General features: G+C 40.9%; 2 protein-coding genes and 1 long non-coding RNA gene across 5 annotated transcripts in view; 2 read left to right on the top strand and 1 right to left on the bottom strand.

The window, feature by feature from the left end:
• Positions 1-1,612: 1,612 nt before the first annotated feature.
• Positions 1,613-8,303, top strand: LOC119262075. Of its 3 annotated transcripts, none has more exons than XR_005129402.1 (4): positions 1,613-1,723; positions 4,251-4,396; positions 7,137-7,383; positions 8,000-8,303. It is a non-coding gene; the product is annotated as an uncharacterized LOC119262075 (long non-coding RNA). The 3 variants fall into 3 exon arrangements; XR_005129401.1 differs by having other exon boundaries at positions 4,153-4,396; XR_005129400.1 differs by having other exon boundaries at positions 4,139-4,396.
• A 1,689-nt stretch (positions 8,304-9,992) lies between these two features.
• Positions 9,993-18,034, top strand: LOC119262025. Its single transcript, XM_037532808.1, has 6 exons — positions 9,993-10,168; positions 10,289-10,428; positions 12,096-12,634; positions 12,710-12,961; positions 13,157-13,187; positions 17,892-18,034. Exons 1-6 carry the CDS (start codon positions 9,993-9,995, stop codon positions 18,032-18,034), a joined length of 1,281 nt encoding a protein of 426 aa, XP_037388705.1.
• LOC108414733 (SLAM family member 9-like) overlaps positions 17,772-24,458 on the bottom strand; it is an 18,407-nt gene continuing 11,720 nt past the window's right edge. Inside the window, exon 7 of the mRNA XM_037533038.1 lies at positions 17,772-18,561. Within this exon, the coding sequence (XP_037388935.1) occupies positions 18,433-18,561 (129 nt within the window). The 3' untranslated portion in view covers positions 17,772-18,432. The remainder of the gene's footprint in view (positions 18,562-24,458) is intronic.

Raw genomic sequence — 24,458 nt, 5'->3', positions numbered from 1 at the left:
GTTATGATCCTACCAAGGCTGTAGTGTCTGTCTACTGATTGTTCACAAACAATAATAATTCCTGGGAACTGAACTCTATTATTTTATAACAACTTTGGTCAAATAAATTGGACCTGCATGAGTAAAACGAGTTAAGTCAGCACTGTTAAATCAAGTCCCCTGAGCCCTAATGAGGAAATGAGAGCAGATTAAGTTTAGCCAATTGAAGTAAATTATGTTGGATCAACAAAATTGCCAAACGCTGAAGGAGCTGTTTAGTTCTGAGGAATAACTTTAATAACTCTTCAGCCCACAAATTACTTATGAGTGCTGTGTTTCACATGATTTGATTACAGAAGTCTGCAGGTTTACACTTCTGAGTTCACGTGACCATCCAGTTTCTACCTCTGTGCTTTCCAGCAGGGCGTCCCTTTCCCAGTCCTGGTGACCCTGGGATCTGCACTTCTGCATTTTCCCTTTTCTACACACTGAATGAGGCGCTTGTTAACCAGTGGACGAGTTGAATCAGCTGTGCTCGATTAGACAAGGCACAAAAATATGCATGCTGAGTTGCCAGGACTGGGATTGGGAAGCCCTGCTTTACAGTAACCTTAGTGCAGTCTGGCTGGAAATCTTCTCCAGACTTTCTTCACAGTTTACCATGAGCTTGATGCTGAAAGGTTTCACCTCCAACCTAAATCTAACACAATTCATTCAGCTGATCAAAGACGTCTGAACGGAGTAATTGGATCAAGTGGGATTCGCTAATGTCTGCAGGGAAGGTAGAGCTCCAGGTCCTGGGCTGGTTCCCCATTCATCACATGTAGTTTCTCATATCCTGTCACCAGTACAGAAGAAAACAATGTAAAAGAATGTATAAAAGTGTATAAAAATGCAATATTTTGTCTACCAGTTGACCCCACCTTGCACTCTACTCCACCCCTTCCTCAAATTAGGGGACAAAATGTTTTTTTCAGTTAGTATTTTGAAGCTAAATTCCCCATATTGGTTTGTCACTCATATCTTATCTCATCTTCTCATAACTTATCTTGCTTGTGTATGATATATATGATCTATAATATATTCATGAAGAAAACAATTAGGGCCTGTGTCCTTTCACACGTCATGAGTTTGAGTGTGCAGTTCGAATTGTCGCCACTAGAGGGAGGCAATGTTCTCTGTTTTTAAACGTGTAATATAAAACTGTCAAAATAAATGTTCAAATAAAATCACTGGGCCTTAAGAGTCTTTCAAGCATTGGACCTCGTGAACAGGAACTCTAGATAAGACGGTCTGCTAAATGCTGTGAATGTTAGTATAAACCCAGAATTAAAAAATGCTCCCTATTTATTTTCTGTTGAGAACTCGCTCATTTCTATCACATGTGATATTAAGTTAACAAGTTTAAAATATGAATTACAAGTTAACTTAATATTACATATTTCAAATTACCCGGGTCACTGTTTTTAAGCTTAAAAGCTGCATAATTTTAGGACATGTTAATTAGTATGAAACACGAAACAGTTCATGGTTGAATGAAAAAGACAACAGCATCGGCCTCAAAACCCAGACAGTGTATAGTACCGGTCTTAAGTCTGATTGGCTGGGGAAATCAATGACCGCTTCACAGCAACTGAGGTCTGTATTACTGCGCCACGTCACTAAACTCCTTGTGCTGTTAGTGGATTAATATTAATCTCTGACTCTAATGCCGCTCGCCTGGACGTCCGAGTGTACTGACGAGGTAAGCACGCGTTTCTGTTTAAACTGATGGCTGACGGCTTATTCTCTTAACGTTACCTAGAGCTTGACTGGTCAGCTAGATCAGCTAACAGGCTAAAGGTTAGTAAACATGATAAACGACTCCGTCATTAATCCCACAGGCTTGAATTACATTAACGTTAACGTTGCTTAGCTGACGCTACGGCGTGATTCGGTGTGAAACGGCAATGTAAAAGTTGAAGGAATGTCATTTGAATGGCTTGCACGCTTCAAATGTCAGTGTTTCAGTCAGATCTGCCTTAACTAGCGTCAAATTCAGGCTGGATCCCAAATGGCTCCGCACTCCCTGGATAGTGCGCTTTGAAAGTTTTGAATTTTGAGCTTCTGAAGCTGATTAATGCGCAGCTTGTACAGTATGGATATGTCTGTCTCAGATGACCTCGTTTTGAGCCATATTTTGAACTATTGGGATGTAGGAGCCAGTAATCAATTTCCTACCTAGGGCACTATGTAGGAACGCAAGAGCCGTTTGGGATTGAGCCCCAGCGTGTGAGGAGGGGCGTTAGCCTGGTGCTAAAATGAGTGTAAATCGCGTTCAGACGGTTATGAAAATTAGCATTGTCGTCGCGGTGGTGCTTTGGTAACCAAAAAGTACTTTTAAAATGAAGGTTTTTGTGTTAAACAGTTCTAACCTGATATTATGAGTAAGTCCATGAAAATGACCGCACTATACACTGAGGAGCGACTGAACGGTCGTGTCCTCATTCAAACGGTCCATGGTTGCTCGGCAACGATGACGCGCTCTAAAGCAGCGTTTGTCAGCCCTGGTCCTGCCCTACACATTTTAGTGGTTTTCCTGCTTTAACACACTCACTTTAACCCAATAATGGGTTGTTAATAAGCTGATTTGTTGGATGATGTTGAGAGAAGGCAGCGCACTATAAAATTCAGGGCAGTGGGTCTCCAGAACCGGCGCTGAGAAGCACTGCGCTAGAGGAACTAGATTTCTTGGCGGAATAACGTAAGAGTGCGGCATACCCTGCAGTACTTCGGCACTTTCCGTTTCAGTAGTCGTGTATATGGGATGGCTAACCTAAACCCCATGACAGCGGTAGCTCTTAGTATGACACCTAGAAAAACATGAGTTCTGTTTGAAAACGTGCTGCAGAGTTTGTAGGTGTTGAGAGCCGTTAGTTAAGAACATTTAATGTGAACGGAGATTTTTTTTTAAGTCTGTATTACCAGCTATTAGAAACATGATAAATAACAAAATGCTATCCCGTTGTTCGGGCGCTAGAGGGCGCTCCCGAGCGAGTCAAAAACGAATGGGTTGAGATGGCGCATTTGAGAAAAATCATAGTTTATAAACGCTGCAACATTTTAATATGAAGCAATACATTGGTTTCCTGAACACAGAACAGCATAAACAACAGCATAAAACATTTTAACACCGCTGTTATATTTTTAAGAGCTTTTAAACTCGAGCTATTGGAGTTGTCGGGTAGGTCCATGACGTCAGTAGGCGAACAGCCAATGAGCTGCTCTGCTCGCCCATCAATCATGCAGTAAAGCCCGCCTCCTGCTGCCCGAAACCCGTTTACTGTAGAAAAGGAGAAATATTTTACTAATTTTATATTTTACTAAACAGCAGATAAATTCTTCTACTATCTAACATTAAAGAAACGTTCCGGGCGAGTGATTAGAAACTATTTTAACTGTTCGCCTTTAGCCGTTGAAAGGGTTAACTCTGCTCCAACTCTGCTCTAAGCAGACTTTGCAGCAAGCATAGCTACTGTCCTTGGCAGTTTTGCACAAACAACTTGCTCCTCTTATCGGGACAACATTCTGTCCAGAACCATTTGTTCTCTTTCGTAGGTAAGATTATCGTACACAGAGCAGAAGCCCCCCTCCTTTGGGCAGTTCCGGTGGTCCGTGAGTGTCAGCTTAGCATTTCATGACTGTTAGACAACTTATTTGGGTCCACCCTGTTTGCTTGTACGCTCCCATTCATTGAGGACTCGCTCGCGGGCGCCCTCTGGCGGTCAGCAGGCCTGTATTGGATATAACGGGGAAAATAGTTAAGCGGTGTGACGTCACACTCCTCTCCAGCTCTTCTCAGATGAAACCTGGTAGGTCATGTGTTTCCATGAAATCTGATCAGTGAAACCGCCCAGTTTAATTCATGAACCGTGCAGATTTGCCCCAGAGCTGTTCACCAGAGCGTTTATGGTTTGTTAAAGTTGCTCCAGCAGGTTCTAAATTACACCTGAACATCTAGTTTAACTGTTTACAGACTGACTGACCTGAGCTGAAATATCTACCTGATATAAATACAACAATGAGAATGATATGTATTTTATTTTATTTGACTGTTTAATGACATTTTTCATGGCTGCCTCAAATAAATGTTTTGTTTTTTTTTGTTGTTGTTCCTGAGTTTCTTAATGGAAGTCCAAGACGTGACCTGTCAGGCCTTGAATGGTGTGGAATGACCTCAACGGAAATGTTTCAGTTCTTCAGCTGTGCTTTCTGGACTGTGGTTTGTTTAGGACAATCACATCACTGCATATTTTACTGACCCGTCATGCAGAAGGGAAACCGTGCAGCGAAGCCTTCAGACTGAGTGCGCAGGCTGCGGATAGATTCACCAGCGTTGCTGCCAAATACTTCAACGAGGCCAAAAGCCCAGCAAATGGTGAGGAGTAATGATTATTATATAGACATGTTCCACGCTGTTTGGGTGAGTAGGCAGTGTTTTATTCATAGTGCACTAGGCAGGGAGTAGGGAGCCATTTGAGATTTGGCTCTATTTTGGGAATAAGGACATAAAACGCCTTCAGCTCTGTGCTCGTATAATAAAGCAATAACCGACTTGACGCGTGACGCGGAGTCACTGAAACTCCCTTCCCTGTGATGAAATCACAGCAACAGATGGAAAAAGTAGCTTATTGCTTTTATAAAGTGGTGGCCAACATAGAATCTGATAAAATAGACAATTTCTCAGAAAATTTGGTAAGTTATTATTAATAATAATTGACATAAGTATTTAGCTCTATTATAGTAAAGTATTGCTGCCAAGAAACCTTGGACCGCTGGATGAGAAGAACGTTTGCTCGTCCGTCGCTGTATATTGTGGTCCTTTCATGAATTTTTGAACTTTTGTCGTTTAACAGTGAATATATGATAACAAAGCTGTTCATTCCAGAAACCTTTGCTTTATAAGTTCTTCTTCGTCACCAAATTACTTTTTAAAATAGACTTTATTAAAGATTTCAAATCATAAAATCAAACAATCAATACAAAATTACATAAGAACCAACTTACACACACACACAGTACAACAAGTCTGTCTGAAACACAGTAATAAACATACTATTGATTTAGAAGAGAGAACAATAAATCCAGAGTGCAGCGATATTTTGATGTGTCTTCTTTCCATGGTTCGCCGTTTTTTGAGTCGGATTTTCGCCGGAATTTGAGTCTGTTGGATTATCATTTTACATCTTGTTTTCCACATTTCATCATTAGTAACACAAACAATGAACCAATAAAAATCTTTCCTGACAGATTTTCATAAAATTATAGTCTTAATGTTTATATTGAACTTTACACCAAGTGCTTTCAGGCTTTTCCACAATCAGTAGCTGGACGTATTTTTATGGTGACGTAGCAACTCAGCTTAACAACGTTGTACAGCTGATCTCCCCACATTTACTAGCCACGCCGTGCCTCTCATGTTCTCAGAGATGTTTCCAGTATATATAGATGTTTATACTGATAGAGGTCTCCATAGATTTGTTTGTTATAAATGTTCTGAATCTTCCTACTAGAAATATTCCACCAGTCAATCTACAGCTTTTCATATTTGGAAATAAAGTCGCTGTACATTAGTTTTAAGTATATTTCCCCCCCAACTTCTAATGTCACCCAGGCGCACTGCACCTCTCTTTATTGCCTGTGCTGTCATTTTACAATAAGCCATTTTTAGTTTTAACCAATGTCTTTTGCGCTGAGACCCAATAAATTTTTAGATTGAAATAAAATTTCCCTTTTAGTGACTTTAGTGATGGAAGTGCTCCAAATAAAGTGCACACATCCTGTTCAGTCTCATAATGCATTTCTCACTGGGATGGAAAATAGGATTAAAAACAACAATTTTCACAAAACAATCATTTTAATAATTTGGATCTTGGTTTTATAATTTGATACTTTCCATTGTTCCTTTGGTCTCTTCCTCTTTATTGTTCCAGTTATGCTCAGTACAGTTATTGCTTGTAATCAAGAGTCCTTCAATTTTCATCTCTTCCTTCGTGTTTATACTCATATGAGGTTCGTTATTTCCACCCAGCCACATTCCTTATCCACACAGTCTTATCTGGATTTACTTTCACCCCAGCGGCCTCTTCATGCTTTTCTAAATGGTCGTTTACCGCATTAAATCGGCACTGGATTTTAATAATGGCCATTACATCGTCTGCGATTTTGACCTGTTTACCTGATTTATTAAACCCTGAAAATACAAATGTGCTGCTTGATTTTGTGCAGAAAAGGACTCATGGCTATGATATAGAGTGCAGCACTCAGAGGGCGTTCCAGTTTAACCCCTCTGTGAATCTCAAGCGGTAATACTCACCATATCTATGAATTTTAAAGGCAAACCCAAACACTTCATCATTTGGCACAAATACTCCCTTGAAACAAAATCAAAAGCCTTTTTCTGGTGCAGACTGATTAACCGGTAGTCGTGCTTGTCTGAAATAACTTCCCTAACCATTCATACATTATCAATCATAAAATGACCTTTCATTGCACGTTTGATCAAATTTGATTGCTCTAATATGAACTCATCATTCAGCTCATTAGTACTTCCACTGATATCTATAATCTATATTCATCACACTAATATGTCTCCAATTATCTAAATTATGCTGATGCTCTTTTCGTCACTGTTCGAGCGACTTCTGGCTTCTTTCTTACATTCATTATTATTAGTCAGTGAACTCTCTGAAATCCGATGTGGCAGATTAGTCCAGATTAGTTGAGGGTCCATGAACTTTCCACTTGCATATTATCGATCCAGTTAAACTGACAGGGATGCTCAAGGCCTTTGCGATGGCTCTTTAGTGTTTGATTAATGATGCGGTCCCTGAGAACTTTAGGAAGTTTATTCACCAAGATTGCTACTTGCTGATTCTTAACAACCAACATCTTTTATAATAACACCAGGTGCAGTTCACACTTTTTTGATTGTTTAATTTTTTAAATATATCTTTATGCTTATGAATACATAGTTCGGTTCATATTAATGTATTTTAAGTGGATATGTGCCCTGGAAATACATTAAAGAACAAAACCTTTCTGAACCTGTCTCCCCTTGCTGCACATGTGCTTTGCAGCACTAGCTGTTAACTCTTGTGATGGTTGTTTTCCCACAGGCACTTAAGTTTGCACCAGTCTGCAGAGCGCATTGGCATGCCTTTCTCTGTCCTTGATGAATGAATCAGAGATTCAGAGGCTGTCGGGGTGCAACTAAGGACAGAAGGTGTGCGAGTGCAGAGGTAAAGAGTTAGAGCACTGTGTGTGTTGGTTGAAGAGCAGCTGCCACGCTACGTCTCAGAGGTGACGCATAGGAAATGATCGTGTGGCTGGACCCATCTCAGTGTCACATCAACAGGTTATTAGGTATAAATTAGCCGTCTTCACCTCCAACTATGTCCATACATAATTGAGTGTTGTATTCATTATGCAGATAAACAGTATTTCTATAATCTTTCTAGTTCAAAGCTTTTCGGACCTTCTCCTTAGTGACATTACTGGCTTTTCAATACGAGAAAAATTTATGGGTTCAGTTGAGGTTTAATCAAATTTATGATATTTTACAGAATTTATTTTGTGCTAATTGCTGAAAATACTTTTAATATTAAGCTTTAAAATATGACAACATTATACAGATCATGAGAAGTTGAGGAAAAAATCAGGCCTCATTCATCAATATCTTCCCAAGTATTTGTTGTGTTCTGGCCCTGTTAGCTTTATCAGTGCTGTGGGCACATATGGTGTTTCTTCCAGAGTGAGGATGGATCATGGTGGGGGAAACAACACCATCTCCCACTTCATGAACATTTTCATGGGCTCTGGCAGGCGCATAATGAAAGAATTGAGCCTTTTTGGCGTGATCTGTAGCGTAGTGTATTTGATGTCTATCACGATTTGTTCGCATTTCTTGAAACTGAGGGGATCCTTGATCTGGACAGTGAAATCCATCTTTGGGAATTTCTTAGTTTGACTCCCTTTCCAGATTTAAGAAGGAAGCAATACACCCAGAAGAGGATGAGATGGTGCCAGGTGAGGGGGTGGATGCTGAGCCTGGACCGAGTGATGCGGATCGAAGAGAGACGAAAGAGACTGTGGAAGGAGGCTCCACCCTGGACTGGCCAGCAGCAGAGGTGGCCCAGTCGGAAACTCGAGGGACAATCTCAGAAAAAATGTCCTCCAACAATTTTTTTTTTCTTAAGTTAGCATCTGCAAGGAATTCATGACTATTTGTGCCACTTTCATTGTTCATCAGATGATCACACACAACAGTGGTACTCTCTGATGGCCATATCGCATGGTAGGTCACACCTCTGACATTAATGACCGCTATATTAATACAAACTTCTCTCTGTGACACTGATGTTTACATCAAGGACAGTATTTAACATCTGTGGTGTTGTATCACCATTAAGGCCTGTGTGAATCTGAAATACCTATTTCTCTTTAAATATTGAGTTGAATAGAATTTCATTTGAAAAGCATCCTTAACAAATGAAACCAATATTTAAAAACAATTAAAGCGCACCTGCAGTTTAAATCCACTTGCAAGTTACTCATCTGCCACTAGATGTCACTGTATTTCAGATTTAACTGCGGTTTATCTTAAAGCTGCTAAAGACATAGTTCACACATGCACACCTGGGCTTATGTACCTCCCACCATAATGTATCGAGAAGTCCATGCTGTGTTTTAATTAAACGCTGTATTGCTATTAAACACACATTCAGGTACCTGCTCAGCTATAGAAAGTTTAGAAGGCCTTATCGAGCTCTTGCTTAAAGTGCTTTAGAGTTCTGTTCCCAGGTTTTGCACTTTTTAAAAAAAATCCTTTTTGTGACCATTTATTCATAGTGGACACATTTCATATGATCAAAAAAGAAACGTTTTACTTTGATTTGCACTGAAACTGCAAACATAGCTAGCATTACATAAATGAGGTCCACCTAAATTTGATGTCCTGTTATTAATAATTAGTCGTTTTTAAAATGGCACTTGGTTAAATGTTTGCATACTGTAAAAAGATAGCAGTAAAAAAAGCAGTCATGGCCCCTAGCAGTGCCCCTATGGCCCACTGGGGGGGCGCAGTCTGCAGATTTTTAAATCACTGGAGTAGACAAAGTACTCACCGCTCATGTTAGCAAGTCTAATGCTGACTGATTGTACACTGTTAATCAAAAGTTTAGGGACACCCTCCTTTTAATTTTCTGCTTCTACTTTTCACATAAATGTATTTAAAAATCGAAATACGCAATTTTAAAGACTTAAGGCCATCGGTAGGGGGCTTGGATCAACTCGGATCAATGTTTTTACCCACAAATTACATTAAGAATTACAGTGGTGTATTGGAAGCATAAACTCATGCTGCTTTGTGAAGTTTTATACATGATCTTGGTTGCCCCAGTCATCTTATTTTATGCACAACAACGACAGTTTCTAACCTTTCAGTCACAAAGTATGAATGCTCTTCTGCTCTTTCCTGTCTCAGAACGTAAGTACAGAAGTTACTGATCATGCACTGTTTGTGTGCACCAAAATTGAAATACAGAACAGACTCCTGCAGCAGGAAGACCACCTTTCTGTTTGCTTTTGAAAACATTTGATTTGGTGGACAACGATTGAAGCTTTCGTGTATTCCAACAGTGTCCAGGAGACAGGAATGTCAGTAAAAGCCTCAGGCATTTGAGAAACTACTTCCAATCCCGCCATGTACAGCCGGGTGTTATCCAGTTTGCACAAATAGTTAATGCCCTGGACTGGTCTGTACTAATAAACTGATCACATGCTACCTCGCTGATGGTGCACCACCTGAATCCACAGGTTGGCAGTCACATTAAACCGGCTTATGTTCCAAACTTCCCAGAAGCAGTTAGTTTAGAGAGCATCCTAAACCAGGAGCACTTGAGTAAAGGATGACTGTTTAGAACATCACATGTGGCTGAGATGAGCTTTTTGGTAAGAGTATGTTAGGTGGGGTCATGCGGCACCCTTTCACTCTTCAAGATAAACCCCCAAAAAAAAGAGTGATGAGTGTGAACCTTAGTGGCTTTGTGGGAAAAGCCTTGCCTCACATCCAGGAGGTTGCTGGTTCAAATCCAGTCTGGGTTCTGCCTTGCTTGTGGTGGGTGATGGAGAAGGTTGTAGAGGGAGTGAGGTGAGATCCAGAAGTGGAGAAGAACAGCAGCGGTCTTCCTCCAAGAAGCCGCTCAGAATGTGGGTGATAGGTTTTAAATATACACCTCCATATTTAAAACCTAAGTTTTTCTTCTTTCAGACTCCATAACCCCCTGTCGTCTTCCTCCTGGAGGCCCGGGGGGGCAGCCCGGGTTATTTCCCCCCCCTTCTCAGGTATCACCTCTGGCCTTCCTCCGCTGCCAGCGCACCTCGAGGCTCCGTCCAGGACCTCCTCGGAAGGTGACTTCAACTGACAACCACTACTGTGACGTGGATCTCCTGATCGGGATTAGAACCGACAACCCCCAACCACGGCGCATAGCTTCTACCAGCGAGCCACAGGATCTCACAACTGTTTGTTGTATTTTTTTGACATTTATCTCTTAAATCCCAGCCTGAGAGTAACTACGAACAAAAAGCTTCTCCTTGAGCAGGATTTGAACCTATGACCTTTTGGATACAAGGCCGTTACTTTCTCAAGGACGCCACCACGGCTGCTGTACAAACCTAACATACTCTTACCAAAAAGCTCATCTCAGCCACATGTGATGTTCTGACCAACAGGCATTGTCATCTTTTACTTAAGTGCTCCTGGTTTAAGATGCTCTTAAACAAATGTTAAAGAAATGCTCCACTCAAATCTTTATCAAGGACAAGTAAGATCTGTCCTTATCTGTGACCCCAGAGGTCAGAACTGACCGCTTCTTGGGAGGTTGTTTCAGATTTCACAATTCGGTGGAGACGACCGAGTGAAAATTAGTACAACCATGAACTAATCAGAAGATCAGTGATAAGGAAAATGAACATTGACGTGCAGGCTGGTTAAATGTGTGACTGATGATCTGCGGTATTCTGTAATATATATATATATATATATATATATATATATATATATATATATATATATACACTCACATATATACTATGTATATACACATATATAATATATACTAACATGAAATGTGTCATCAGCTACCATTATGTCTCAACCATGAAGCATTTGTTTCAGAACTAAACAGACCCAACTCAGTTTAGCACGTTAACAGGCAGATTCACAGTATGGTTACCCACAATTCACCTTAATGTTCCATGTGAATGCAGATAGCATGTTATTCATTATGTATCCACAAGGGGGAGGTCTTTCTTGTTCACTAGATTTTGATCAAGTGAAGTATTTCAACACAAACAGCTTTATAAAAATAAGGCAATTTGTTTGCCACCAACAACATGTTTTATGAGAATTAACTAAACTTGAGGGTTATTATGTTTTATAGTGAGGTCTTTCCTTAAACTGTATATATATATATATATATATATATAAAATCTATTCAGTCCTGGGGGATGTTTTAGAAAAGTGATTTCCAGCTTGGTCCATAGCCCTCCACAGGCTCCTATATCTCCCATCATGCCTATGTTTTGTGAATTGGGCTGGAGCAAAAAGGCAGACCGTGGTGGGGGTGGTCCTGCAGACTGGGCTGGGAACCACTCTTTTAGTCCAAACCTTTATATTCTACTGATTTTATGTTCGTTTCTAAATACACTAAACACAAAGGTTTGTATATAGTCCAAGTCCAGTCATGAAATTTCCTCGCTACTAAATATTCCACAGTCAACTGTCAGTGGTATTATAACAAAGTGGAAATGATTGAGAACGACAGCAACTCAACTACGAAGTGGTCGGCCACGTAAAATGACAGAGCAGAGTCAGCAAGTGCTGAGGCGCAAAGTGTACAGAGATTACCAACTTTCTGTAGAGTCAGTCACTTGTTTGGTGGTTGCCAGAATGGTACTTGTCTGACTGCATTGTAAATTGCAAGTGTAAAGTTTGGTGGAGGGGGGATTATGGTGTGGGGTTGTTTTTCAGGAGCTGGGCTCGGCCCCTTAGTTCCAGTGAAAGGAACTCTTAGTGCTTCACTCCTATCAATCTCTCCTTTCCAAGTTCTCACTTGAAGTTACTGCTGCAAAATCATCATTTTACAAAGGGAAACTGGAAGCATCAGCATGTGATCCACGCAAGCTCTTCAACATTTTCTCCTCCCTTCTCACCCCTCCTCCTCCCCCTGCACCCTGTTCTCTCACCCCTGAGGATTTTGTCACCTTCTTTGAGGAGAAGGTTGATAGAATCCCCCAGTCTTTTCCCTCTGTCCCTACACCTTCCACTAGACCGCATCATCTCATTCTCGATCCCTTAGACTGTTTCTCTTCTCTTTCCACAGATGCTGTCCTTCAACTGATCAAGTCCAGTAACCCAACCACATGCCCACTGGATCCAATCCCATCTGCTTTGTTTCAGTCAATCTCTGAGGACCTATTGCCCTTCATCACATTTCTCATCAACGAGTCTTTGACGTCGGGTGAAGTTCCAGCAACTTTCAAGATGGCAAGTGTACTCCCCATCTTGAAGAAACCCACGCTTGACAGCTCTGATGTCAACAACTACAGACCGGTATCACTTCTTTCTTTCCTTTCAAAAGTTCTTGAACGTGCAGTATATAATCAACTTTCTCTCTTTCTCACACAGAACCAGCTCCAAGACCCCAACCAGTCTGGCTTCAAACCAGCACACTCTACAGAAACTGCCCTCGTCGCAGTGACTGAGAACCTCCAATCTGCAAGATCGGCCAAATTGTCTTCTGTCCTGATCCTTCTTGATCTCTCAGCAGCTTTTGACACAGTCAATCATACGATCCTTCTGGACACCCTCACCAACCTCGGAATCACTGGTTATGCATGGAAATGGTTCAAGTCCTACCTGGAGGATCGCTCTTATCAGGTAACATGAAGAGGGTTCACATCCTCTCCATGCAGGCTCTCCACTGGCGTCCCCCAAGGCTCGGTCCTGGGTCCTCTTCTCTTTTCTCTTTACACTAGCTCTCTTGGTGATGTAATATCTTCTCATGGCTTCTCTTACCACTGTTATGCTGATGACACTCAACTAATGTTTTCTTTCTCTCCCTCTGACACACAGGTTTCCAGTCGCATCTCGGCATGCCTGTCTGACATCTCTACATGGATGGCAGCCCACCACCTGAAGCTCAATCCCAGCAAGACTGAGCTGATATTCATCCCTGCGACTACAGGTCCTCATGATCTTGCTATCTCATCCGAGAACTCCCGGATTGTTCCATCTGCAGAGGCAAGAAATCTTGGTGTGACCCTGGATGGCCAGTTATCGTTCTCGACTCACATCGCGAACCTGACTCGGTCATGCAGGTATCTACTGTACAACATCCGGAGGATCCGACCCTTCCTCACCCGAGAGGCCACCCAGGTGCTAGTGCAGTCTCTGGTCATCTCAAGGCTTGACTACTGCAACTCGCTCTTGGCTGGTCTTCCCATGCAGACCATCAAGCCTCTGCAACTCATCCAGAATGCGGCAGCACAACTCGTCTTCAATCTGCCCAAGTTCAGCCACGTCACCCCATTGCTGCGCTCCCTTCACTGGCTTCCTGTAGCTGCGCGCATCAGATTTAAAACCCTAACGCTGGCCTACAAAGCCAAAAATGGACCAGCCCCTACCTACTTGATGGCAATGGTAAAATCTCGAAATGTACCACGAGCCCTTCGAGCTTCGAGTACAGCTCGGCTTGACCCGCCATCCTTCAAGGTGCACGGAAGACGAGCGTCGAGAATGTTCTCTGTACTGGCACCCAGGTGGTGGAATGAACTCCCACTGGCTGTCCGAACAGCAGAGTCTCTTGCTGTCTTCAAACGCAGACTGAAGACTCATCTCTTTACAGAGCACTTAAATGAGCACTGAATTACAAGCTGCACTTATTTTATTTATTGTATTGCATCTTATTGTTATTGTATTGCATTGAATGGCACAGAGTTCTGCGTTTAACTCTGTTTCTTTTTCTCTTGGTGTTTGCAGTGACATATTTGTTTCTAGCAGTATCTGAGCTCAGGACTGTCTTTTCTCTAAGCTATTGGTAACTAGCAAAGATACTTTCTCTAGATTGACAAAGCACTTCTTGTAAGTCGCTCTGGATAAGAGCGTCTGCTAAATGCTGTAAATGTAAATGTAATGCTTCAGCATCAAGAGATTTTGGACAATTTCATGCTTCCAACTTTGTGGGAACAGTTTGGGGACGGCCCCTTCCTGTTCTAACATGACTGCGCACCAGTGCACAAAGCAGGTCCACAAAGACATGGATGAGCGAGTTTGGTGTGGAAGAACTTGACTGGCCTGCACAGAGTCCTGACCTCAACCCGATAGAACAGCTTTGAGATGAATTAGAGCCGAGACTGTGAGCCAGGCCTTCTCGTCCACCATCAGTGTCTGACGTCACAAATGCGCTTCTGGAAGAATGGTCAAGCATTCCCATAAGCAAACTCCTAAATCTTGCGGAAAGCCTTCCCAGAAGAGTTGAAGCTGTTATAGTTGCAAAGGGTGGGCCCGCATCATATTAAACCCTAGGGATTAAGAATGGGATGTCACTCAAGTTCATATGCGTGTGAAGGCAGATGAGCGAATACCTTTGGCAGTGTAGTGTAGGTTATGTTGTTTACAGCTGATATTTACAGCAAATCACAACCTTGTGCATGAGCTTATATGAATATATGAAACATATATGAAATATAATTCAAAACATAGATGTTTGTCATTGGCTTGAAACCATGAAAATCCACACATGTGGATTCACTTCTTTTGAAACAATCGCATGGTTGGGTCATTGACCCTGTGTGTTTTTGGAAAATGAGCCAAGCATTGATGCAGTGCTTCAAAGTCTAATTAGTATCAATGGTAACATCACTAATATTTAACACTGAACTCACTGCCGTTCATCAGACTCATTTTCTCGATTTACTATTGTTGATTTAACTCATTTTACTTACGCTCATCTGCCTTACAGTCATCAACAACACAGTGGAGCACTTTACCAAAACATAAAAACATTATCATATTCATATTGATTCGTATTCTGTATGAGAAGATTATCTAGACGTACTCTTACCATTCTGGACTTCTTTCTTTTTCACCTTCACCTGCTGCTGTGTGTTCCAGTGGAACAGTGGATAAACGTTAGTTCAATATTCTGATTATCATTATTGTCTATTTTGAGTGGAGTTCAGGTGGGTACACTTTCCAAAAATCATTTTCTTTCATCCATTAACATCTCCTATTATTGAATATGCAAAATGGAGAGCTTAACTCTAAACATGTTTTAATGTGAAACGCAGTGTTTTCTTCAGTTTGTCACTGGTTTCCCTGTAACGAGGCACTGGTTTTGTCATAAATGTATCCATTTAAAGTTCAAGTGACTGTATTTATTCAAGAAATTCATGTTACTAAAGCTTCTTCATATATATGCAAACATATAGATGCCTTTTATATATTTTACTGTGCCTCCATATACTGTTATAAAACAAATTATTAAACTGTTGTACAATAAACACTGAAACTGAACTACTGACATAAAAAACTGCAGAAATCAATTATTCTAACATTTCAAGTAGGACTCTCTTGATACAGATATGCAACTGTACATACAGTAAACAAAGAAAAAGTTCAATGCTTGCTTTGTGTTTTGCGCTTTATGTTATTTTGGTGAAACGTTATAAACGTTAATTTTTCAAGGTCTCTTGCATTTGTAGCACTTAAGTCCAAATGTCCAGTATACTGGAACCCAAATATGATCTGTTTCCCAGTAAAAATAGATGTTTTATGTATTTAGTATCCTGCACAGAACATGTTTTGTAACAAATTTGATTTTAAACTGTCCCTATATGACCTCTGCCTCTGGTTGGTCATATCCAGCCAGTGCAGCAAAATGACAAAATAACTAACCGACTGAAATATTGATAAAGATGAAACTGTTGCGTTTACTAGTTTTTCAGGTGATCTGATCATTCATGACATTAACATTAGTCACCGGTGTTACATGAATATGGTGTAACACTGTGACTGCGGTGAACAAGATCATTAATAAAATATGATGAAACATAATGAGCAAATATAGACTCACCTTCTCATGCACTGAGATGCTTCCTCTCTGATGAGCTTTGAGCCAATGAAGCAGTTTAATAGAGCTGGAAATACTATGTTAAAATGTAGTACAGGAGTCCTGCTAACACCAGTGACCAAAATCTTTGTGACAGATTTTTAAAATGAACTACATTTGTTTAACGTAGAGTAACGTTAATGATATCAAAAGTAAACATGAGTAAGTAAACATGCAGTTCCTAAGTTAACCTTTTAAAAATATTGTTTGATGTTAAAAATATTTTCTCTTCTGTTGAAAATTGGTTTTGTGAGGAGTTACAGATGTTTAGTGACTATGAAACAGGATAAAAAATGAAAAATAAAAAAAATCATAAGGGAAATTGTTATTTTATCTTAGGTCAATTGTGTATGTACACTAGATTGCCAAAAGTATTCGCCCGTCTGCCTTCACATGCATATCAACTTGAGTGACATCCCGTTCTTAATCCATAAGGTTTAATGCAATGTCGGCCCACCCTTTGCAGCTATAACAGCTTCAACTCTTCTGGGAAGGCTTTCCACAAGAGTTAGGAGTGTTTATGGGAATTTCTGACCACTCTTCCAGAAGCGCATTTGTGAGGTCAGACACTGATGTTGGACGAGAAGGCCTGGCTCACAGTCTCCGCTCTAATTCATCCCAAAGGTGTTCTATTGAGTTGAGGTCAGGACTCTATGCAGGCCAGTCAAGTTCTTCCACACCAAACGCGCTCATCCATGTCTTTATGGACCTGCTTTGTGCACTGGTGCGCAGTCATGTTGAAACAGGAAGGGGCCGTCCCCAAACTGTTCCCACAAAGTTGGGAGCATGAAATTGTCCAAAATCTCTTGGTCGTTCCCAGTCTCTTCCACTTTGTTATAATACCACTGACAGTTGACTGTGGAATATTTAGTAGTGAAGAAACTTGTTGCACAGGTGGCGTCCGATCATGGTGCCACGCTGGAATTCACTGAGCTCCTGAGAGCGACCCATTCTTTCACTGATGTTTGTAGAAGCCGTCTGCAGGCCTAGGGCCTTGGTTTTATACACCTGTGGCCATGGAAGTGATTGGAACACCTGAATTCAATGATTTGGATGGGTGACTAATACTTTTGGCAGTACAGTGTACTTACTGACTCTTGGAGATGCGCCTAATATTTCAAGCATCTTTTAAGCCCTGCAACCTTTGTGACAGGGTCAAGTGGAGAATGACCCCTAAACCAGTTCTCCAGTCGTGAGGTCAGAGCCCAGTGCAGCGCAGAACAGACACACAGTGTGTTTTTTATGAATCTAGTCTTTTTATTGAGTTTTACGCTATAAAGAGCAAACATGTTGAAGTATTTCACAGTTGGCGGAAGAAAATCTTTATTCTCCACTTTTGATGTTTTTCGGTTTTTGACATGAATGTGAAAATGCCTGTTGATTTTTACATTGTATGTAAATTTCATGATGAATGGACCAAAAGACCAAATGGACCAAAGCTCGAAATGACTTGGGGGGCGGGGGGGTTGGGGGGCGTTTCTGGTTCCATTGACTTACATTAAAAGTAAAGTAGGTTTTTTCCTTCTCCTGTAAATTTACAATTTTGGAGATACAAGGTTTTGTTCCGACAACAGCGGAAAAACTAAACGTGTGTAAATGTTTTATTTTTTGTTTCCTGCGCTTTTTTAAAGCTGATATATCGCTTTATCTGAACTCGATTGCTCGGGCTGCTTAAATACCCCACCTGGGTGTTACTAGTGGATCCCACCGAGGCCGCAGTCAGCCGAGGGATTAAATTAAAGCGGCTAATTCAGTTTAATAAGATTTCCCTGCAGCTCTGCGCTCGAGCCGCTGTTTGTATTCCAGAGGGTCTCTGGGGAGGAGAGCAGGGACCCCGCTGAGAGAGAGGAGTAAACAGAGGACACACCGCTAGGGCTTGTTTACGGCAGGCAGACGTTACTGGGCAGCGTCTTGTGAAACGGAGAGGATGAAGAAAAGATGAAACGCTGTAGAAAAGAATAAGAGAATCGACCGATACCTGCGCACTGTTTTCTCCTCATAGAAATGGCGGCGGAACCATACAGCGGGCCTCCTCCTCTCTGGTGACGTCATTTAAATAATAGTAATCCTCTGTCCGGCCCAGAGTTGAACTGTCTGTCCGAACCCGATCAAACCCAGCTCTGCGGTGGCCTCTCAGACGTGTCAGGCTGGTGTTAAGTTAGCTTGCAGTGACAGCTGCTCAGTTTAGCCGAGACTGTGTTGAGATGCACTAAATAACCCTCACAGTTCAAACCTCTGCTCACAGCATTACAGCCAGTTTCAATGTCTGAGCAGTTCTGTGTGTAGATTCATCTTCATGTTCAATCAGAAAAGAGAACCTCGCCAGTTTCACAAGGCAGCTTTTCACCAAGCCAGTCCAGACTCGCACCTGCAGACAAATGACATGTATTTACATAGAGCTCGCTCTCTCTCTCGCTCTCTCTCTCTCTCTCTCTCTCTCTCTCTCTCTCTCTCTCTCTCTCTCTCTCTCTCTCTGCAGTGAAGGTTATCAGCTGTTCAGGTTTACAATTTTGTTCTTAAGGCTGTACTTGGAGCTACACGGGCCTTTTCCAAGTCTGGCCATTTTGATGTATCGAATACACACTGTAAGTTTTAAAAATGAACTGAGTTTGAAAGGTTGTTAAACTGGATAAGATGCACTTGCCTGAAAATGCATGAGACCGGGCAAAATAGTTTACTAAATATTAGTGAAAAGCCTGAATTGGCTTGTTTTAGAATTCCTTATTAATACACTCTGCTGCCATCGGCAGGACGGTACGGCTCTGATCTGCGGACCAATCCTACATACCACCACATAGCTTCCAGACACGTCCAGTATCATGACTTTCTATTCACAGCCAACATATTAAACTGCAAAGTCCTTCACAAGACTGTTTTTTTTTTGTTGTTGTTGTTTTTTTACATTTTTAATGCTTTAACATACAACAAGTAACAGCTTGGAGTAAGAGTGGGCCCAGCATCAGTGCTATTCCTCAAATAATATGGCTTTAAAAGCATTTAAATGATTCATACAAGGTGGTCCAAATTAGTACAATTAGAACATAAAATGTTTAGCAGTGGTGCAAATACATTCGCTTTTACAGTCAGTATTGTGCAAACTGTCTGTCTAAATCATCACACACTCGCCTCAGACCACATGAAGTCATTGAGTAATCTTATTTATGTGGTTTCTGGCACTATCGTAAACGATGATCTATACGAATGAATAAAAGCAGAGAGAAAAATCAGGCATCAACATGGCTGCTACTACTGCTTTTAGCAATGCACTGTTCTTTTCCACAGTCTATCCTAAGAAGGTGAAAATCTAGCAGGGCAGACAGACATCCTCAGGAAGTGTGGATGCTGTTATTCTGAGGAAAAGGCAGGTGATGAAGGTCCTCGAGAGGTCTTCAGCAATACAACTGTACTCCAAGGAATTATTTAACTGATCAACTAATTACTTAAACCAATTAACTGTGCATTTGAAGTTTGAAATTGAATGGGTTTCACATCATGTATACAGTCTGACCAGGGTCAGTTAGGTCACCTTATATATCAGGATGGAAAAAGTGGCCCAGCCCTTATTTTCAACCATGCCATAATATTTTGATAACAAGAGCTGTTGCACCATAACTGCTGCTAATCATGGTACATGGGGCAAGTCCTGTTCTCTTTTCTCTGCTAACTTCCTATACCATAATAAACCACATCCAGACAGATTGATCTATATAAAGATTGTAGAATCAACCAATATGATTCATCAGCAGAATAAGCAAGAAGGCAGGACAGTGAACGCACTGTATGAGCCTTCTTGTCCAAACTCTAGAGCAGTGTTTCTCAAACCCCTCCTTGGGAGGCATCAGTGTTACTCCAGCTTGACTCAAAATAAATTGTAGTGCATTATGTTTTAGTTTTCTGAGTTTAAGAACCCAACTATCATGCCAGGCCGTCAGGTTTTTGGCCCTTGGGCACAAATATTTAGTGGGCCCCTGTCTGGCATCCATTTACAGTATCTCAGCAGGCTACATGAGGGTTATGCAGCACCACAGTGGTAACTAACCGCAGCGTTGGACACCACTATAAATGCATCGTTTTTTTCCAATCATTTAGCAAGATTACTTACCCATTAGTGAGAGCACAGATTAGCATAAACTCAACAACTAATGCAACATTTCTCTGTAGAATATGAGACAAGAAAGCATTTATGCAGACGACAAATGAAAAGAAACTAGCAGTAAAGATGGAAAAAAGCAACAAACCCAAAGCCCAAAATGTCAAGCATCCTAAACTGAAGCATGCGGTTGGCATAGAAAATGGTCTTTTTTCCTCATTTATTTTGTAACTCTGGTGACTTTATGCGCAGGCCTTATTAACTTGGGTGGCTAATATTTTGTGTTTGGCTTTGGAAGTGGTTGTCTGGAAGAAAAATATTTCACTACAAATGTTCCCACTGTGAATCTGAACAGCTGTTTAGATTTTTCTCATACTTGCATGTGGGGGCCCCCCATGTACACATACCCATAAAAGCCCTAACATGATCTGAGCCTGCCTGCTTCACATAATACCATAAATCATGGTTAATGTCTATTAAAAGAACATCTAATGTCTCCTCTGTGTAGGTTTAATTATTTCTGATATTTACATTCAAGACTCTTGATACAGCACTTTATTAAATGATTCATAATTTTTATTTCTGAATTTACTATTACAGTTTGGACTGTTAAAGACCAAATGTCACTTATATTAGGACTTTGGCTTAAGAGAAAGTACTGGAAATGTGCAACACTCTTAACCAATAGTTCTACACAGACCCCCAAAAAAGATTCTATCCCCATTTTTGCTGAAATATACAGCCATTTATTTTTTAGTTCTTTAAACAAGCATATACATTAGTTTAGACAAGACCTATCTAAGAGGAAGAAACCTTGAAAGAAACCAAGACTCCAAAGGGGAGCCCATCCTCCTCTGTTCAACCCAGATAACAAAACCATAACACAACAAGAGTAATATGAGTAAAGAATAAAGATTTGACAGTGAATGTACAATAGAGGGCACTGAATAAAGAAAAGAGCCTGTCATTAAACAGAAGTGTTAAGGACTGCCATCAGAAGCCATGAAAATCAATGCCTACTATAAGAAGCCTTTAATGATGACATATTAGTCTGAATATCTCAGAATAGCATGATGCAGGTCAATGTCTAAGACTCGTTCTATGAATCGTTCTAGATAAGCTTGTGCAGGCACCAGTCTCATGAGGAGGGTGAGTGGGGCATGTATGTGAAGCTTTCACATAAGGGGGGGTGCTCATGTGGGTTGCTCAGCCTGACCAGTAACCTCTGCCTCTCGTTTTCTGTAAATGTCTTGTTGAAGTGTTCACTGTTCTCTGAACATCAGGCTAGTATGTGCCCATGAGAGCCCATAAACACAGGAGGTATACAGGAACTGGAACCACAAAAAGCCAGTTAGAGGAGTGCATGCATTCAAACATATTTCCATTCACCATAGAAAGCCACATTCAGTTTCTGTAACAGACCCTCATACATTCTGACCTATATAGAATAAACCACATTTGGTAGCACTCTGACTCGGCACAGAGCAACGCCAATGTAATTTACGTCTTTATAGTGCTAGTAAAGCTTGAAAGGCATTTGTCTCAGGCTTTTACAGTAGTTAACAGAACATCTGTTTTCATGCACCGCACAAAAGATGTGCGGTAACCAACAATCTGAGAAATCAAGAGAGAACGAGTTTTTTCTCCACAGCAGCTCACTGAGGGTTTGTGTTGGTGAAGGTTTGAGACCACTGTGGTGAAAGTTGTTCCAACGCTTATCTTCAGAGTAACTTTGTTGCCATCTATGGTCTTATCTGTCTAAACACCCACATAGTCTGAATGAATTTAAAGAGTGGAAATGCCACAATGCATATATCCTTGAAATTACTCTATAAATAATGAAGTCTAATTTAGACTTTAAAGTGTGTCCTGCAACGTGAACCACAATCCAATCAAATCACTGTAAATGTAGCCAAGCTCAACTATATTACATGCCTTAAACGAAATGTTTTGTGCCATACGTGCCTACAGACTTGTCTTAAATCTGCCTTTTATAGCTCAGAACATTTGTTTTTAATCGTCTTGCAATTTTTTGAACTTGAGTAGTTCTCTTGGCAAATAATCAGGCTTCCGACCTCAACACAGTACTGAAACTGCTCTTATGAAATTGTTAAATGATATACAGCTGGATACTGATTCAGGTAAAATATCAGTTCTGATTTCACCAGATCTCAGTGCTGTCGATCATAAAATACTGCTTTACAGGTTGGAAAATTGGGTAGAACTTTCCAAAACAGTCCTTCATTTGGTCAGGTCTTGTTTAGAAGGCCGGAGTCATTATGTTACCATTGGCAGTTATGAATCTGATAGGGCAGCTATGACATGCGGAGTCCCTCATGGTTCAGTTCTCTGACCTCTTCTGTTCTGCCCTTGGGCCAAATTAGACAGGACAATGGTGCTGATTTCCATAGTTATGCATTTGATATACAAATCACCAAATGACTACAGCCCAGTAGACCGTGTCACTGTTTGGAGCGTATAAATAACTGGATGAGCCAAAACTTCCTTCAATTAAATAAGAAAAAAGAAGAGATTATTAGAAGCTAGTATTAGAGAAGAGAGTTAGTATTAGTGGACACCTCGATTCTCTGGCTCTAAAAAGCAAAGACAAAGTTCAAAATCTTGCAGTTCTAACAGACTCAGATCTGACCTTCACATGACCTTAACAAAGCAAATCACCAAAACAACCTTCGATCATCTTGAAATTAAAACCAGAATGAAGGGTTTGGTGTCCCAAAAAGACTAAGAGAAGCTCATCCATGCCTTTATCCCCAGCAAGATGGACTACTGTAATAGTCTCTTAACTTGGCTTCCCAAAAAAACCTTTACACAGACACAGCTCATTCAGAATGCAGCTGCTAGAGCTTTAACCAGAACTAAGTGAGCAGAGCACATTAATCTAATCTAAAATCTTTACACTGGCTTACAGAATGGATCTGAAAGTGCTGCTACTAGTCTATAAATCACTGAACAGTTTAGGCCCAGATTGCATCTCTGATATGTTTAAACAATATAAACCAAGCAGGTCTCTTGGATCCCTGGACACAGGTCAGCTAGTAGAGCTCAGAGTCCAGACTAAACATCACGAAGCAGCATTTAACAGTTATCCTGCATACAACTGGAACAAACTCCCAGAAGAACTTAGATGTGCCTCAAATGTAGAAATGTTTAATCCTGGTTAAAACCATTTCTCTTTTGATTGAGCTGATTGCACTCTATTCTTACTGCACTTTACCTTTAACAAGCTCTTTTTAATAACACAAATCTTTTGTTTTAATTCTCTTATATGTTTTTATTCTACATTACGCACTTTGTACTTCTTTTTAATTATTATTTTTTAAAGATTTTTCACTCTTAAGCACTTTGTCTATTTTTCCATTACATGGTCCTTTTGCTTTACATAAAGCACACTGAATTGTCTTTGTCTATGAAATATGCTGTATAAATAAACGTGGCTTGCTTACTGCTGGATGATGACTGTGGGTTAAAATTAAGATGCTTTAAAACTCCAGAAACGCCTCTGTTCCTGATATACTTGTGCCATCAGAACTCACACTGCTTTGCAATGTCAGTGTCATAATCACCGCTGTGCTGAGATTGATCCACCACCTAAATATAAGCAGATGGGCTATAAAGTGGTAGTTGGACCTGACAGAGTGTCCACTGAGAGTACATAAACCAATCAGACACTCAGACACTCACTGTCCATTTTATCAGCTCCACTTACTTTGCACTTTGTAGTTCTACAGTTACAGACTGTAGTCCATCTGTTTCTCTGATACTCTGTTACCCCCTTTTACCCTGTTCTTCAGTGGTCAAGACCCCCATGGACCCTCACAGAGTAGGTATTATTTGTGTGGTGGATCATTCTCAGCCCTGCAGTAACACTGACGTGGTGTGTTAGTGTGTGTTGTGCTGGTAAGAGTGGATCAGGCTCAGCAGTGCTGCTGGAGGTTTTAAACACTGTGTCCACTCACTGTCCACTCTGTTAGACACTCCTACCTTGTCAGTCCACCTTGTAGATGTAAAGTCAGAGACGATAGCTCATCTGCTGCTGCAGTTTGTGCTGGTCATCCTCTAGTCCTTCATCAGTGGTCACAGGACGCTGTTGGCTGGATATTTTTGGTTGGTGGACTATTCTCAGTCCAGCAGTGACACTGAGGTGTTTAAAAACT

Source organism: Pygocentrus nattereri, chromosome 22, assembly GCF_015220715.1.
Source record: "Pygocentrus nattereri isolate fPygNat1 chromosome 22, fPygNat1.pri, whole genome shotgun sequence".
Classification (NCBI taxonomy): Eukaryota; Metazoa; Chordata; class Actinopteri; order Characiformes; family Serrasalmidae; genus Pygocentrus; species Pygocentrus nattereri.
This window is presented reverse-complemented; position numbering and strand designations above follow the sequence as displayed.